Here is an 18796-nt window from a genome sequence, read left to right as displayed (position 1 = left end):
AGTTGGAGCTGAAGTAAAGATAAGCAAGATCAATTTTGGAGAGTCTGAGTGGTCAGACATCCTAGAGCAGTGGCCCTCAACCTTTCCAGATTACTGTACCCCTTTTCTGGAATCTGATTTTTCTTGTGTACCCCCAAGTTACATCTCACTTAAAAACTACTTGCTTACAAAATGAGACATAAAATACAAAAGTGTTACAGAACACTATTTCTGAAAAATTGTTTACTTTCTCATTTTTACCATATAATTATAAAATAAATATTGTACTTACATTTCAGTGTATAGTATATAGAGCAATGTATACTGTAGCAATGTAGTCTGTATGAAATTTTAGTTTGTACTGACTTCGCTAGTGCTTTTTACATACCCTGTTGCAAATCTAGGCAAATGTTTAGATGAGTTGATGTACCCCCCTGGAAGACCTCTACATATGCCCAGGGGTACATGTACCTGGTTGAGAACCACTGTCCTAGAGGAACAGAGAAATCTGGGAAAAGGAGGAATGTGTGAGGGTGGAGAGGTAGATTTGGAAATCACCTGCATATGGAAGCTACCAGGGAAGGGGATGACCTCTCTGAGACAAACCGTATAGAGAAAAAGAGAACAGGGCCAAACACAGAACCAGAGGGATGCCAACAAACAGGAACAGAGATGCGGATGAAGAGACATAAGAGAAAAGGCTGATGGAATAGCCAGTAAGAACTGAGGAAAATCAGAAGAGAACAGATCCCATCAAAGAGGGTAGTTTAGAGCAGTGGTGTCCAGCTTGTGGCCACAGAGACTCTAAATTGTGGGCCTGGCAGGCAGACGTTCGAAGAATGTGTGTTTGATGACAAACTGAAAGTATGTCCCCAAACCAGGCCCTGTGATATTTAAACTAAAGTTCCTCAATCAACCCCACCATTACAAGGAGGGCGTAAGGGGTGCTGCCTCCTATTTCTTCCCCTGCAGCAGCTCTGATACGAGCCATTGGTACGCTGAGAATTGCTGTCCCTTCCCTGCTGCAGCTACTCAGCAGCACCCAAACTGGCCACCTACGGCATTGCCAGGAAAATAGGAGAGAGCACTTCTAGCTACTCTATTGCCTGCTTTCCTACAGGAGCCCCAGCGAGAGCAACATAGGAGTTTGACTAGTTCTGCATGAGCCTAGGAGAGTGTGTCACAAAGGGTAAGTACCCTGCCCACATGCAGCCACCCAGTGCAGCCCACAAGGGGGATGGAAATGAGAAGCTGAGAACTAACAATTAGTTACAGCTCCTTGATTCTCTGCCCCTGCACTAGTTAGAGCATTACTTAGTGGCATCTTCATCAGGAGACCTGAGCTCTTTCTGGGCTACCTAAGTGGGGCAGATCCTCTGGCCTGCTCTACTCTATTTGTGCCAAAGTACTGATTATGGCCCACTGACCTTTTTGAAATAAAATATTTGGCCCTTAAGCTAAAAAGATGGAAACCATTGGTTTAAAGTTTGAAGCGTCATACTGAAATCCCAATAATCCCATGGACTACAAATTCAAATCCTCTAAGGTCAGCTATGCCCATCATCCCTCTGAATTTGATAACTGAGTTCCATACATGTTATTATATAAGGGATCATTTGTAAGATTTAAAAACCAGAAATCCTCTCTAGTCTATGTGGACAAAAGAGATGTGTGCCAGTTAATGGTCCCCTTACACCCAAGAGGTGGCCGCATTTTAGTGGTGCGGGTATGGGAACAGCCGTATTATTTAATATATCATAAAAATGGCCCTACTGGGTCAGACCAAAGATCCATCTAGCCCAGTATCCTGTCTTCTGACAATGGCCAGTGCCAGGTAACCCAGAGGGAATGAACAGAACAGGTAATCATCAAGTGATCCATCCCCTGTTGCTCATTCCCAGCTTCTGGCAAACAGAGGCTAGGGACACCATTCCTGGCTAATAGCCATTGATGAACCTATCCTTCATGAATGTATCTAGTTCTTTTTTGAACCCTTTTATGGTCTTGGCCTTCATAACATCCTCTGGCAAGGAGTTCCACAGGTTGACTGTGCGTTGTGTGAAGAAATACTTACTTTTATTTGTTTTAAACCTGCTGCCTATTAATTTCATTTGGTGACCCCTAGTTCTTGTGTTATGAGAAGTAGTAAACAACACTTCCTTATCTACTTTCTCTATACCAGTCATGATTTTATAGACCTCAATCAGATCTCCCCTTAGCTGTCTCTTTTCCAGGCTGAAAAGTCCCAGTCTTATTAATCGCTCCTCATTCGGAAGCCATTCCATACCCCTAATCATTTTTGTTGCCCTTTTCTGAACCTTTTCCAATTCCAATACATCTTTTTTGAGATGGGGCGACCACATCTGCACACAGTATTCAAGATGTGGGCGTACCAGGGATTTATATAGAGGCAACATGATATTTCCTGTCCTATTTTCTATCCCCTTCTTAATTATTCCCAGCATTCTGTTCGCTTTTTTGACTGCCACTGCACACTGAGTGGATGTTTTCAGAGAACTATCCACAATGACTCCAAGATCTCTTTCTTGAATGGTAACAGCTAATTTAGACCCCCATAATTTTATATGTATAGTTGGGATTATGCTTTCCAATGTGCAATACTTTGCATTTATCAACATTAAATTTCATCTGCCATTTTGTTGCCCAGTCACCCAGTTTTGAGAGATCCTTTTGTAGCTCTTCGCAGGCTGTCTGGGTCTTAACTATCTTTAGTAATTTTGTATCATCTGCAAATTTTGCCACCTCACTGTTTACCTCTTTTTCCAGATCATTTATGAATATGTTGAATAGGACTGGTCCAGAACAGACCCCTGAGGGACACCACTATATCATTAAGGCTATTTCCATTTAAGAATTTTTCCATCTACTGACAGTAAGCTTGAATTTAAATATATGCACAGAGAGAATGATTTACAACTAAATGTTTTGGACCCAATTTAAATGTAAAAAGTAATGCTTTAAATTACGAAAATACTATTTAATAGCTTTTCATGATTAGTAATGGAGAAATACTTATGTAAGGTGAATTTAACAAGGCTGCATGAGATAACTTCCTGGAAACTGGTATCGTATTGAACCTATTTTCCTGTACTATACTATTATTCACTTTTAGCAATAAACTTGACTCATATTGGTTATTTGGTCTCTTGTGTATATTTCATAACATACCGAAGTGTGGTCAAGCAATTGGCTATACAATATATCAACAGTATTCTGATGAATAGTCTATCAATAAAGCTACATAGTATCAGAAGATTAGTAGTATTAATTTTTCATAATTTATTCTACCAAACCTCTTCCTCACAGGCATGTATCTTGTGTAAGGATCTGCATACTGAATCAATAAGTCGGAACTATCCCAAAGAAAACTTTTTGTTGTTTTTTTTAAATACACCTTCATGTTCAGATGTTTTAATTAAAAATAAAACAGGAAACCTTGTATGGATGCCTGTAAGATGCCTGTAACCCCACACAGCAGAATCTGAAAACACATCGCGGGCAAGTGCCAGTATTCAGTAATAGCTGAGCAACGGATCTGTTCTTTTCTGTCAATGCAAACATTCTGGATAATCCTAATTAAAAATAAAATAAAACAGGGTTAGTAAGTGATTTTCATGTTTCACTTCTAAACATAATCTGCATAGAAGAAAACAAAGTTAGAGGTATTCGCATCATCACCCAAACAACCCTCCCTAGAATAAACATCATTTGGTACAAACAGTACAAGGATTCACACACCAGAACAGTACTGGGGATCATTGCACCAGTTTATAATTCTCATAAGGCTTGAATGAAGTTTTGTCTTACGTCAGAAGCATCACTTGTTTGGTGAGGTTAATCTATTCCTAGTGACCATTTTGCACATTACACTTGTTCATTATTTGTACTCCCAGGATTATTGACCCAAGAGAAAATAGCTCTGCTGCTGAAGGCCAGTAGTCATAGCTGTTTGGGGGAAAATACATAGACTCATAGACACTAAGGGCAGAAGGGTCCATCATGATCATCTAGTTCAACGTTTTTCAAACTGGGGTCTGCAGACCCCTGGGGGTCCCCAAGGGAACTCCAGGGGGTCTACAGACCCCGCTGATCAACTCCTCCCTCTCCCTCCCTTCCCCAACTTCTCTCCCTCCCTCTATCCTTCAGAGGCTACTGAAGCCAAACCAGGACATTTTAATCGGCAGTGCAGTGGGGCTAAGGCAAGCTCCCTGCCTGCCCTGACTCCACGCCGCTCCTGGAAGCTGCCAGCACATCCCTGCAACCCCTGCAGGAGAGGGTCTCTGCACTCTGCCCCCGCCCCTAGTGCAGACTCCGCAGCTCTCATTGGCTGGGAACTGCAGCCAATGGGAGCTGCAGGGGCAGTGCCTGTGGGCAGGGGCAGTGTGCGTGGAGAGCTCCTGGCCCCTTGCCTAGGAGCCACTGCCAGAGAGATGTGCCAGTCGCTTTCAGGAGCTGCCCCCCCTCCTACACCCAAACTCCCTCCCAGAGCCCTAGGGTGACCAGACAGCAAGTATGATAAATTGGGACGGGGGTGGGGGGCAATAGGAACCTATATAAGAAAAAGACCCAAAAATCGGGACTGAGATTGGTAAATTTATGGAGAGGACGGTATGATGAGACTGCCTAGACTGGCAGGTGGCCCATCTGTGACTGCTATTAGCAAATATCCCCAATGGCTAGAGATGGGACACTAGATAGAGAGGGCTCTAAGGGCTTGTCTATACTACTGCTTAAGTTGATGTAAGCGATGTCCCTAAGGGGTGTGAAAAAACCACACCCTGAACCACATAACTTACATGGACTTAAAGCAGTGTCTACACCAGGTGTCAGCAACCTTTCAGAAGTGATGTGCCGAGTCTTCATTTATTCACTCTAATTTAAGGTTCTGCGTGCCAGTAATACATTTTAACGTTTTTAAAAGGTCTTTTACTATAAGTCTATAATATATAACTAAACTATCGTTGTATGTAAAGTAAATAAAATTATTTAAATGTTTAAGAAGCTTCATTTAAAATTAAACTAAAATGCAGAGCCCCCCGGACTGGTGGCCAGGACCTGGGCAGTGTGAGTGCCACTGGAAATCAGCTCGCGTGCCGCCTTCGGCACGCATGCCATAGGTTGCCTAGCACTGGTCTACACCATGCTATATCAGCAAGAAACGCTCTCCCACTAACACAGCTTCCGCCCCTTGTTAAGGTGGAGTAATTAGGTCGATGGAAGAGCGCTCTCCCATCGACATAATGGGTCTTCACCAGATACACTGCAGCAACACCCATTTAGTGTAGTAGTGAAGACAAGCCCTAAGTTACTACAGAGAATTCTTTCCCAGGTGTCTGACTGATAAGTCTTGCTGACATGCACAGGGTCTAACTCAGAGGTGGGCAAACTACGGCGGCCCGCGGGACCCTCCTGCCCCCGCCCCTGAGCTCCTGGCCCAGGCAGCTCTTGCAGCCTGACCCGGTGCTCTGTGCTGCACAGTGGTATGGTTGGCTCCAGCTGGGCAGCACGGCTGCCTGTCCTGGTGCTCTGGGTGGCGTGGCCGTAGCGCCGCCAGCCACTGGTGCTCCAGGCAGCGTGGTAAGGGGGCAGGGAGCGGGGGGGTTGGATAGAGGGTAGGGGAGTTCGGGATGGTGGTCAGGGGTAGGGGTGTGGATAGGGGTCGGGGCAGTCAGAGGGTGGGGAACAGGAAGGTTGAATGGGGGCAAGGATCCCGGGGGAGCAGTCAGGAAGGAGACAGGGTTGGCTGGGGCGGCGGGAGGCAGTCAGGGGCAGGGGTTCCAGTGGCAGTCAGGGAGAAGGGGTGGTTGGATGGTGCAGGGGTCCCAGCAGGCAGTCAGGAATGAAAGGAGGGGTTGGATGGGGGCGGCGGGGGGCAGTCAGGGGTGGGGCATCTGGGAGTAGTCAGGGAGGGGTGGATGGGGCAGGGGGTTTCGGGGGGGCCATCAGGGGACAGGGAACACCAGGGTTGGATGGGGTAGGAGTCCCGGGGGGGGGCGTCAAGGGGCACGAAGCAGGCGGGGTCGGATAGGGGGCGAGGGCCAGGCCACGCCATGCCTGGCTGTTTGGGGAGGCACAGCCTCCCCTAACTGGCCCTCCATACAATTTCGGAAACCTGATGTGACCCTCAAGCCAAAAAGTTTGCCCGCCCCGGTCTAACTAATCACCATGTTTAGAGTCAGGAAGGAATTTTCCTTCAGCTCAGGCTAGCAGAGACCCTGAGGGGAGGAGAGGAGGTTCGCCTTTCTCTGCAGCATGGGGCCTGGGTCACTTACAGATTTAAACTAGAATAAATGGTCTGTAACTTGAAGTCTTTAAATCATGATTTGAGGACATCAGTAACTCAGACAGAGGTTAAGGATCTATTACAGGAGTGGGTTGGTGAAGTTCTGTAGCCTACAATGTGCAGGAGGTCAATAGATGATCCTGGCCAAACCAACATGCCTGCTGAGGTCTGCTGCCAGGGAGTGGCGCCCTCTGGCGGCTTCCCTTTCCTCCCCTACCAGAAAGTATTATTCTGTATGGGCAGGGAGAGGGGACATGAATTCTGCACATGTACAGCGGTGCCGAATTCCCCCAGGAGTATCCCTTCTGACAGCATCCACCCCATTCAACTGCATAGGGGGACATCTGAATGCATGTTTGAGGAAAATAAGTTCTTTCATGCGAAGATCATACATGAAAGGGAAACCCTAACACAATTAACCATTCAATGTGTATGTAGGTATATTGGGGGGGGGGGGGGGGGAACACACGTATAAGTGTATCTATAGGGAACTGACCCTACCCCGCCCTGTACAAGACGAGTACGCACAACCAGAAGGCAGTGGAAAGCGTGCACATCCCGGGGGCGCTGAAGGGCATGCCTACGGGCAGGGCTGCAGACCCCCGCACGGAAGTGCTGTTTGCGGCACACAAGAGGCACCCCGCAGCGCCCCCGCTAGTAGGAGCCCACCCCGGGGCTCCGCATGTCCCCGTTCAGCACCACGCATGCGGGGGAGCCTCTGCCACGGGCTGAGGGAGCTACACACCCGCGGTGCAGACCCTCCCTCTCCCCATGGCGGGGGGGACCCTACGCCGGGCCCAGGAGCGCCTCCTACCTCCTCCGCCCGGCGCAAGCAACGGGAGCCTTTCTTGAGGCCGGGGGAAGCATTAACTCTCTGCCCCTAGAGCGCAGCGTGGCGCGCGTTCCCGTCCCCCCGGAAACAGGCGTCCCAGCAGGAAGGTTCCGGGCCCGCCGCCGCCATTGCTCAGCCCGGGCTCCGAGGAGGCAGCGGTCGCTTCTTCCGCATCGCGTGCCCGTTTCCGCCCGCCGCTGACAATCCTGCCGGTGTAACCACACAAACAGCTCCCGGTGACCCTCAGCCCTAGGCCGGGGGAGGGAAGGTCTCCGGACCGCGGAGACAGCACACCCGCCGAGCTGGGGAAGGCCTGAGCAGCGGCAGTCAGAGACATCGATCCTCAAGCGCGGCCTGGCCCAGAGTCGCCGCACCCTCCGGCGGATGAACGGCTCGGCGCTCCCCCTGTCAGGTCTGGCAAGGCTGCGATCAGGTGCGGAGGCTGGGCTGGGGCGGCTCGGCCGGGAGGGCGCAGCGGAGCCGGAACGGAGGAGATGGCGTCTCAGCCGCCACCTCCCAAGCCCTGGGAGAACCGGCGCCTTGCGGGAACCGCGGCCCCGGCCTTCCAGTGAGTGCACAGGCTCCTTTCCCGGGATACAGCCTCAAAGCCTCCCTGCCACGCTCCCTATGCTGGGGGAGAGAGGCTCCCTCCCAGGGACCTTGCCCCTCCTTCCATGGGGGGGAGACAGACCTCTCCACCCCACCCCAGGGTCCCTGCCCCGTCCCTCCTTCCACGGCGGGGGGACAGACCTCTCCACCCCAGGGACCCTGCCCCGTTCCTCCTTCCACGGCGGGGGGACAGACCTCCCCACCCCAGGGTCCCTGCCCCGTTCCTCCTTCCACGGCGGGGGGACAGACCTCCCCACCCCAGGGTCCCTGCCCCGTTCCTCCTTCCACGGCGGGGGGACAGACCTCCCCACCCCAGGGACCCTGCCCCGTTCCTCCTTCCACGGCGGGGGGACAGACCTCCCCACCCCAGGGTCCCTGCCCCGTTCCTCCTTCCACGGCGGGGGGACAGACCTCTCCACCCCACCCCAGGGTCCCTGCCCCGTCCCTCCTTCCACGGCGGGGGGACAGACCTCCCCACCCCAGGGACCCTGCCCCGTTCCTCCTTCCACGGCGGGGGGACAGACCTCCCCACCCCAGGGTCCCTGCCCCGTTCCTCCTTCCACGGCGGGGGGACAGACCTTCCCACCCCAGGGACCCTGCCCCGTTCCTCCTTCCACGGCGGGGGGACAGACCTCCCCACCCCAGGGTCCCTGCCCCGTTCCTCCTTCCACGGCGGGGGGACAGACCTCTCCACCCCACCCCAGGGTCCCTGCCCCGTCCCTCCTTCCACGGCGGGGGGACAGACCTCCCCACCCCAGGGACCCTGCCCCGTTCCTCCTTCCACGGGGGGTTATGAGACTTCCTGCCACAGGCCCCTTCCCCCACCCGTGGGAAGAGAGCGACATGGACTTTGCTTCCCTGCCTGCCCCCCCTCCCCAGTTTGTGAAGTTTTTGGGATAATGTTAATATAAAATGATTATGGGTACTGATCTTGAACCTCTGAATTTATTTAGGTCTGCTGATTTGGGTGCCAGCCTGCTGACCAGGCCTGGACAACCCACACGAGTACCTCCGCCTATTTTGCCACGACCATCACAGCAGGCAGGGAACAGTAGCCTGAGCAATTTCAGACCTGCATACAGCAGTTCCTTTTCTCCAGGCTATGGCACATATGGAAACTCCTTTTATGGAAACTACAGCCCTTACAGTTATGGATATGGTGGTATGGGCTATAACCGGTTTCGTACAGACGATCTACCTCCCAGCAGATTTGTTCAGCAGGCTGAAGAGAGCAGCAGAGGTGCATTTCAGTCCATTGAAAGTATTGTGCATGCATTTGCCTCAGTCAGTATGATGATGGATGCTACCTTTTCAGCTGTTTATAACAGTTTCAGGGCTGTATTGGATGTAGCCAATCACTTCTCCCGACTCAAAATACACTTCACAAAGGTGTTTTCAGCTTTTGCATTAGTCAGAACTATCAAATACTTCTACAAACGGATGCAGCGACTGCTGGGTCTGCGGAAGAGCTCTGAGAATGAGGATTTGTGGGCTGAAAGTGAAGGAACTGTAGCTCGCATTGGCCCAGAGGACCGGGCAGCTAACTCAGCAAAATCCTGGCCGATTTTCTTGTTCTTTGCTGTTATTCTTGGGGGTCCCTACCTCATCTGGAAGCTGCTCTCCACGTACAGTGATGAAGAAACAGGTAAAGGAAATCAGCAAATTGAGGCGATTGTAGGTTAAAAAATAAACTATTCATGTTCTTGCCACAAAGAAATTAGTAAATCATACCCTAAAAATGCTGAATTCGACAGGGAGTTGGAGATTAAGGTATTAGAATAGCCTATTCTTTGATGCCATGTTAATTGATCCATTCAGTTCTCTATCAAAGAGGTTCTACTTCTAGGGAAGGTAAAACTTTAGGGCTGAGTTCTGCAGATACTTCATAGGTATACAACTGCAGAATCAGATTTCTTATGTGAAAGAAACTCTTCTTTGGCAGCAAGATTCAACTAGGTATTACAATATAGCACTTTACTAATAACATGTTCTTTACTGAACTTGGGGGAAAAACTTGGGCACTTGCTTGCTTTATTCAGTCAATCCATCAATCTGGTGACTTGGAATAGAAAATTCTGCAAACCAGGACACTTATATGCAGAGGCCTAAATGTGGATTCAGGAGCCTAACTTGAAGCACCTGAAAATGTTGGTAATTGTATAGTGCCATATGTGGGTATGGCCCTGTAATAAATGTTTGTATAATGCTTTTAAGATTTAAAGTGTTACATAAATATTTCTGTGACCCATTATATTTAATATATGCATACTTGTGGAAAAATTCAGTTTCTGTTATAAAGTACTTTAAAGTTCCAGATGATTATGCTGCTTTTTAACTCTTCTGTGAAATAGTGTCTAGTAACTGGGCAAACGGAGATGATGATCACGTAATTGGAAGAGCAGAATATGACTTCACTGCTGTTTCAGAAGAAGAAATTTCTTTTCGTGCTGGTGACATGCTAAAATTAGCACCCAAAGGTAAGATTATGATTTATTGTAGATTTATTTTCTAAATTCCAATGACTTTTTAATGCTTGTGAATGGAGTCATATTGACAGCCCTTAGAGATCAAAAGAGATGTATTTTAGTTGGCCCAACTCAACAGGCCAGTGATTGTGTGGACGCTCTAGAGAAGCAACATGTCCAATCTTTTTGAGTGGGTTTTCCTTAATTTCCCTAAAATGTTGGTCAGTACAGTAACCCATTTTGAGACATGCCCAAAGATCACTAACACAGTGCATCTTCACCAACCACTGTACTCCTCATATTTCCTTATGGGCCATGCAACAGTGCTGTAACAAAAGTTAGATCTGTGCAGCACTTTCATTTTCAGAACACTTCAAACATTAATCCTCATGGCATCCTTTGGAGACAGGTAAATTGTTTGCATTTCTGTCTTATTACTAAGTCAGTTTCTCTGAGCTGGTATGCATTCTACCGGACTCCCACCAGACTTCAGTGAAATCTACATATGTGCATCTGAGGGCAGAATGTGGACATTGTAATAATCGCTGAGGAAACTGTGCTATTCAGAAGAGGATAGTTGTCACATACATACAGCACACTGAATCCTGTAGATAAATGCAAATATTCCAATCTTTTGAGTATGTGTAGGCCAAAAAAAGATATACCTGGAAATATACTAACAGTAATTTCTTAGAACATTTTGTATTTATTCTTTGTGTAATCAATTGCATGTAGTTAAGGGTTTGATCTTCAAAAAGACTTTCGAAGTCCTTTTTCCTCTGCAGAAAATATCTTGTATCCTTTGGAAAAGGGGTGTACCTTTCTTAGCCTCTAACTGGACTGCTATAACAGGAATTGACAAATCCTGTTGTATCTTTTTTTTTTTAATGGCTGTCAAATGATTTTTAAAAATTGTGATTAATCGCGTGATTTTTTTAATTGCGATTAATCATGCCATTTTAAAAAATAATCATGATTAATCACGAGATTTAATTGCACTGTTAATAATAGAATGCCATTTATTAAAATATTTTTGAATGTTTTCTACATTTTCAAATATATAGATTTCAGTTACAACAGAATCCAAATGAACAGTGCTCACTTTATATTACCGTATATACTTGTTCATAAGCCGCATTTTTTTAGTAAAAAAAGGGAAGCACCAGAGAAGGAGGTCAGCTTATGAACGGGTATAGAGAGGGAGAGGTGGGACACAGCCCCTCCCTCCCCCCCCCCCCCCCCCCAACAAAGGGGGCAAGGAGAGGCAGCACAGCCAGCAGAGCCAGAAGGGAAGAGGCGGGGCCAGAGTCTCTTCGCTTCTGACCGCGCTGCTCTCTCCTCAGCCTCCGAAGCAGCTGCAGATCCAGGGCTGGCAGGCTGCGGCCGCACCGCCCAACCTGCCGAAGCAGCTCCTGCCAGGCCAGAGATATCCTCACCTGGCCCACCCCAGCTAAGATGGGAAGCGATGGGATGGAAAGAGTGTGGGGCTCCAGGCTAGGGGTGGGGTCATGTGGGGGCTGGTCACAGGCATTACTCCCCTGAACCCCAGCTTCTCCCCCTCGCCCCCAGAAAAAGTTGCTGTCCCCCAGCCCATCAGGGTAAGCCGCTGATGGCCTGAGACACTTTGTTTACTTAGGTTTACCTCCGTGCCTGCAGACTCTCGAGGTAAACAAACCATCTCGGCCCGCCAGCAGCTTATCCTGATGGCCCGGGAGCCAAATTTTGCTGACCCCTGAATTATAGGGTCAGCTTCTGAATGGGTCATAAAAAATTTCCATTTTTACTTATCCATCTTGGGGGGGTCAGCTTATAAACAAACTGGCTTGTGATCGAGTATATACGGTATTTTTTATCATAAATATTTGCACTGTAAAAAAGATAAATATAAGAAATAGTATTTTTCAGGTCACCTCATATAAGAACTGTAATGCAATCTCTTCATTGCGAAAGTGCAACTTACAAATCTACAATTTTTTTTACATAACTCCACTCAAAAATAAAACAATATAAAACTTTAGCACCTACAAGTCCACTCAGTCCTCCTTATACAGCCAGTCACTAAGACAAACAAATTTATTTACATTTACAGGAGATAATGCTGCCGGCTTCTTATTTACAGGGCCACCTGAAAGTGGGAACAGGCGTTTGCATGGCAGTATTGGTAGCCAGCGTTGCAAGGTATTTATGTGCCAGATAAGCTAAACATTTGTATGTGCCTTCATGCTTCGACTACCATTCCAGAGGACATGCTTCCATGCTGATGACTGGTTTTGCTCGATAATGATCCAAAGCAGTGCGGACTGACAGACATTCATTTTCATCATCTGAGTCAGATACCACCAACAGAAGGTTCATTTTCTTTTTTGGTGGTTCAGGTTCTGTAGTTTCTGCATTGGAGTTTTGCTCATTTTAAGACTTTTGACAGCATGTTACACACCACCTCCCTCTCAGATTTTGGAAGGCACTTCAGGTTCTTAAACCTTGGTTCGTGTGCTGTAGCTACCTTTAGAAATCTCACATTGGTATCTTCTTTGCGTTTTGTGAAACCTGCAGTGAAAGTGTTCTTAAATCGAACAAAATGTGCTGGGTCATCATCCAAGACTGCTATCGCATTAAATATATGGCAGAATGCAGATAAAACCACAGAGCAGGAGACATACAATTCTCCCCCAAGGAGTTCAGACATAACTTTAATTAACGCATTATTATTTTAACAAGCATTGTCAGCATGGAAGCGAGTCCTCTGGAATGGTGGCCGAAGTACGAAGGGGCATATCTGGCACATAAATACCTTGCAATGCCAGCTATTATAGTGCCATGCGAATGCCTGTTCTCATTTTAAGGTGATATTGTAAATAAGCAGGCAACATTATTTCCCATAAATGTAAACAAATCTTGTTTGTCTTAGCAATTGACTAAACAAGAAGTAGGACTGAGTGGACTTGTAGGCTCTAAAGTTTTACATTTTGTTTTTGAGTGCAGTTATGTAGCAACAACAAAAAACTACATTTGTAAATTGCACTTTCATAATAAAGAGAGTGCACTACAGTACTTGTATGAGGTGAATTGAAAAGTACTATTTTTTTTCTTTTTTACAGTGCAAATATTTGTAATAAAAAATAATATAAAGTGAGCACTAACTAATGCAATTTGTATTCTGTTGTAATTGAAATCAATATATTTGAAAATGTAGAAAAACATCCAAAAATATTTGATAAATTTTCAATTGGCATTCTATTATTGTTTAACAGTGCAATTAAAACTGCAGTTAATCATGATTTATTTTTTAATCAAGTTAATTTGCTTTTAGTTAATTGCTTGAGTTATCTGCGATTGACAGCCCTACTTTTTTTTTAATATATTTTAATTAGGGCCCTACCAAATTCACGGCCATGAAAAATGCATCATGGACCGTGAAATCAGGTCTTTTGTGTACTTTTACCCTATACTATACAGATTTCATGGGGGAGATCAGTGTTTGTCAAATTGAGGGTCCTGACCCAAAAGGGAGTTGCAGGGTGTTGCTGCAAGGTTATTTTAGGGGTGGTTGCAGTATTTCCACCCTTACTTCTGTGCTGCCTTCAGAGCTGGGCAGCCAGAGAGAAGTGGCTGTTGGCTGGGCGCCCAGTTCTGAAGGCAGCACCCCTCCAGCAGCATTGCAGAAGTAAGGGTAGCAGAATCGCAACCCCCGCCTCCAATAACCTTGCGACCCCCCCACACACACACACGCAACTTCTTTTTGGGTCAGGACCCCTACAATTATAACACTGAAATTTCAGATTCAAATAGCTGAAATCATGAAATTTACAATTTTTAAAATCATATGACCGTGAAATTGACCAAAATGGACTGTGAATTTGGTAGGGCCCTAATTTTAATATATAAACGTCTATATTTGATTTTCTATAAATATTAGCACTATAAACACCACATGAACAGTTATCTAGCTTGTCATGTGACTGACTAGTTGTTGACTTAATAGCAAGTATTCTCCCATGCTTCTGCTGAGCTTTGAATTAGATTGCTGTACAATGTCTGGTAAGATCTCAAACTCTATGAAAGTGTTTTAAGGTATAACTGTTATGCATTTTGAATTGCTTTGTAACTATAGCTTAGTTTTCTTATCAGAACAACAACCCAAAGTACGTGGCTGGCTTTTGGCTAGTCGTGATGGTCAAACAACAGGACTTGTGCCAGCTAATTACATCAAAATATTGGGTAAACGAAGAGGTCGGAAAACAGTGGAGCTGGAAATTATTACAGAGCAGCAGCCGGCTTTTACCAACACAACACCTGTTAGAGGAGCCACTGACGCGGATACTTTAGAGGAGCAAGAAGATGCATTTGAGTCTGTTTTTGTTGAAATGAATAAGGTTCCCGTTATCTCTGACTCCACTGTGATAGGTGGAGATAAACAGGATCTCTGATGCACCTGGATAAAATTTAGTGATTGAACTATACTTATCAATAATCCTTTTGATATTCTTAAAATTGTAGAAGTACACTGTTAGGACTGTATCAAGTATCTCGCTGCTGGGTGACGGGTGAACAGATAACAAAATAATTTACCCAAACTTTAATGGCATGCTTGGGTCACTTAAAGTTGTACATTTGTGGCCCTGCCCAGCAAACCATTGGCAATTGTGAGATCTCAGGCTGGGGGGAGTTCTGTAGAAGCAACTCGGTAAGCCAATGTGTTGCATCTCTAGCTGCACATTTTGGTCATTCGAAGGAATAGTGCTGATGAATTCTAGAGGTAGCAGTGTCCAGTCCTCCTTATTGGAGAAAGAATTGGCTTGATATGAGGCCTTTGAGACGGGGTGTTGAGAAGGAAAACAACCATTTCTAGCAGAGGCCTCCAAAAATTGTATATTGAAGAGCCCTTAAAATACTTTATTTTTTTGGCTGCTTTTTGGTAAAATTAGTGCTTCCACTACCATAAAGAAAAATTAAAGACTTCAGTCCTTTGTTATAAAAAGGTGATTCTCTTAAGAAACAAGATTAGCACTGTGAAGGAAGGTACATTCAACTGGAATTGTAAGCAGATAAATGCTATTACCGTTGTTTTCAAGAAAGTATAAGCGGGTTTTTTTTTCCCCCACCATTCTGGGAGCTTTTCCTCATCAGAGTCCTGAGGACCACATGTTTTGTTCTGGTTTATTATGCACATGCTTTAGGCCCTACGTATCTTCCAGCCAAGCAATGTTAAGGATGCTCATTTTTTATCAACATCTCTCTAGGGCCTAGTGAGCTAAGTTAGCACAGCCACACTTCCAGCCAGGTATATAATAGCTTATCAATTTCTAGTAATTATGTATTTTAACAGCTACATCCAAACTTCCCTTGTTTCAGTGCAATTTCTTTTTGAACTTTTGTGAGAAAATTCAGCCTGATTTTAACACAGCAGGAATGCATCACAGAGTGGATAGGAAACATCTGTGTTGCCATTAATTAGATGCGGTTTTCTATTGATAATCCCACAAAATAGGAAACAAGAAAAAAAGCTGCCCATTTCATTGTCTCATCATGGAGATGGATGAGTTAACTGCTAACTTTATTATTCCTAATGTACTTCAGGTGTTAAATCTGGTATTTCCCCATAAAATCTGAGGTACATTGAGAACCATAATTGCATAAAGACTATATTATATATTATAAATGTATATTAACAATATACATTTTGCCTTCAAATCTATTTACTTTTGTGAGCTCTGTACTGAAGTCATACTTCTCTGGGAAGCAAATTTAAGTAAAGATTCCTTTGTCGGGACTCACTCACATTAATATTAGATTTGATTAACACAGAATCATTTTCAGTTCAGGCTGTAGTTCTTATGGAATGTTCTTATATACTGTATTGAACCCTTCAATGTTAGAACACATCATACAGTTCTAATGTACTACAGCAAAGGAAAAATACTGATGGCCGTGTATTAATAAATCATTTCAATTAAATAGCCTGTTTCTTAAACAAAAACCCACAGCAGCACCCAAGCTAGTTAAACTCGCATACTTATACTAGCTGTTCCTGGGGGAATTCTGTGCCAAAAAATTAAAAATTCTGTGCACAATATTGCAATAGCCCAATATAATCATGCCGGTTTCAATTATTTTGGTAATCTATTTCAAAAGACCTCTCAGCAGGTATGTTTGTAACAATACACATAACGGAAAAGATTAAGGAAATATTTTTTTGACAAATAGATTCCTTACTAGGCATATTAATACATAACTTTCAGTAATCATTTAACCTAGAGAAATGTATTTCCCCCCCTTCCCCCAGAAGCAGTGCAAAGGTTTGGGAGGAGTCAGGGATAATGGAGGAGCTGAGGGAGGGGAAAGTAACTGCTGGGAAGGAGCCTGGATGTGAACTTGGAGGATTGTTGGGTGTGGGTGGGGAAAGTATGGAATGGGGGTTTTCTGGTCAGGGAGGGATTGTTAGGGAGCCTCCCCCATGCAGATGCTGGCTAACCCCGAGCTTCACTCATTCAGTCATGCCCATCTGTCCCAGTCCCCATGTGTCCCTGCACCCCCACTCCCATTCAGTTCCTGCCCCAGTCTGTGACTCCCACAACAGCCCCATATGCCCCACGCTGTCTGGCTCTCATATTCTGTGCCTCCTGAGCTGGTCCCACAGAGAGGGCACTGTGAGGAATGCAGCTTCTTCTCTTCCCTATCTGCAGCTGGGGCTGCTCGCTCCAGGAGCAGATGCTCTCTGTCCTAGCGCACAGTGACTCCAGGTAGGCGAAAGGTGTAACTGCAGGACTTTTCAGCAGAATGTATTTTCAGCTGAGGAAAAAAAAAATCTGCATGGCACATGAATTCTCTGTGTGTAGGAATAAGTAGCATAATGGATTTGGTAGTTTTAATTCACATTTCTATAGAGATCTTCAACATCAATTTCCATTGCAAGCTTCATTAATATGTTTACATTTTAAGTGCACTTGCTAGCTGTTAGTACTTAGGCAACTTGTGGTGAACAGAATTGCTAAGATCTAGACAAAACAGTTACAACAAGCTATTGCTAACCTCAGGTTGGGTAGTAGTCTAAGGGTATGTCTTCACTACCGGTCGGATCGGCAGGCAGCGATCGATCCTGCGGGGATTGATTTATTGCGTCTAATCTAGATATGATAAATCAATCCCCAAGCTCTCTTCCTTCGACTCCTGTACTTCGGCGAGAGGCGCAGGCAGAGTTGACGGGGGAGCGGCAGCAATCGACTCACCATAGTGAAGACACCGCGGTAAGTAGATCTAAGTACATCAACTTCGTAGCTGAAGTTGTGTAACTTAGATCGATTCCACACACACACACACACCCCAGTGTAGACCAGGTCTAAGTGGCTGGTATGCTGGAGCCCTGGATTTTAGAATAACCTCTGGACTCTTGCTGTGTACAATGGTTAGGAGCATAGGAGATAGGGCCCTGGCTCCTGGGGGACAGTGTAATGAAGCATTTTTGCTACTGCTTGTTCAGTAAGATTATATGTAGCTGCTATGGGAGAGGGAAAGGAAAAAACAGCCCACATTGAAGGGGTGAATGAAAAACTCTGAGCCAGTTCACATTTCTGAGAAAGTATGAGGGGGTAGCCGTGTTAGTCTGTATCTACAAAAACAACAAGGAGTCTGGTGGCACCTTAAAGACTAACAGATTTATTTGGGCATAAGCTTTCGTGGGTAAAAACCTCACTTCTTCGGATGCATAGAGTGAAAGTTACAGATACAAGCATTATATACTGACACATGGAGAGCAGGGAGTTACTTCGCAAGTGGAGAACCAGTGTTGACAGGGCCAATTCAATCAGGGTGGATGTAGTCCACTCCCAACAATAGATGAGGAGGTGTCAATTCCAGGAGAGGAAAAGCTGCTTCTGTAATGAGCCAGCCACTCCCAGTCCCTATTCAAGCCCAGATTAATGGTGTTAAATTTGCAAAGGAATTTTAGTTCTGCTGTTTCTCTTTAAAGTCTGTTTCTGAAGTTTTTTTGTTCAATGATAGTGACTTTTAAATCTGTAATAGAATGACCAGGGAGATTGAAGTGTTCACTTACTGGCTTATGTATGTTACCATTCCTGATGTCCGATTTGTGTCCATTTATTCTTTTGCGGAGGGACTGTCCGGTTTGGCCAATGTACATGGCAGAGGGGCATTGCTGGCACATGATGGCCTCCTTTCCGTGGGTCCATATGATGAAGATGTCATCAATGTAGCGCAAGTAGAGAAGGGGCACTAGGGGACGAGAGCTGAGGAAGCGTTGTTCTAAGTCAGCCATAAAAATGTTGGCATACTGTGGGGCCATGCGGGTACCTTGAAGAATTCCACCTGGACTTCAACAATTTCCACCCCACCATCAACCTCAGCCTGGACCAGTCCACACAAGAGATCCACTTCCTGGACACTACAGTGCAAATAAGTGATGGTCACATAAACACCACCCTATACCGGAAACCTACTGACCGCTATACGTACCTACATCCCTCCAGCTTCCATCCAAGACACATCACACGATCCATTGTCTACAGCCAAGCCCTAAAATACAACTGAATTTGCTCCAACCCCTCAGACAGAGACAAACACCTACAAGATCTTTATCAAGCATTTGTAAAA

General features: G+C 45.7%; 2 protein-coding genes across 3 annotated transcripts in view; one reads left to right on the top strand and one right to left on the bottom strand.

Moving 5' to 3' along the window:
• The window catches only part of PUS10 (pseudouridine synthase 10), an 86714-nt gene extending 79270 nt beyond the window's left edge, over nucleotides 1-7444 (bottom strand). The window contains exons 1-2 of one of the 2 annotated variants that reach the window (XM_054021754.1): nucleotides 7098-7444; nucleotides 3436-3572 (exon numbers count right to left, since the gene is read on the bottom strand). In XM_054021754.1, coding sequence (XP_053877729.1) covers nucleotides 3436-3561 — 126 coding nt within the window. In that variant the 5' untranslated portion in view covers nucleotides 3562-3572; nucleotides 7098-7444. Of the gene's footprint in view, nucleotides 1-3435; nucleotides 3573-7028 lie in introns of both variants that reach the window. The other variant, XM_054021753.1, reaches the window with a different exon arrangement.
• Nucleotides 7445-7544: 100 nt separating this feature from the next.
• PEX13 (peroxisomal biogenesis factor 13) lies at nucleotides 7545-16144 on the top strand. The gene is made up of 4 exons (XM_054021755.1): nucleotides 7545-7683; nucleotides 8678-9369; nucleotides 10076-10201; nucleotides 14318-16144. The coding sequence occupies exons 1-4, from the start codon at nucleotides 7610-7612 to the stop codon at nucleotides 14614-14616; spliced, it is 1191 nt and encodes a 396-aa protein (XP_053877730.1). The 5' UTR covers nucleotides 7545-7609; the 3' UTR covers nucleotides 14617-16144.
• The last annotated feature ends 2652 nt before the right edge of the window (nucleotides 16145-18796 follow it).

Source organism: Malaclemys terrapin, chromosome 3, assembly GCF_027887155.1.
Source record: "Malaclemys terrapin pileata isolate rMalTer1 chromosome 3, rMalTer1.hap1, whole genome shotgun sequence".
Taxonomy (NCBI): domain Eukaryota; kingdom Metazoa; phylum Chordata; order Testudines; family Emydidae; genus Malaclemys; species Malaclemys terrapin.
This window is presented reverse-complemented; position numbering and strand designations above follow the sequence as displayed.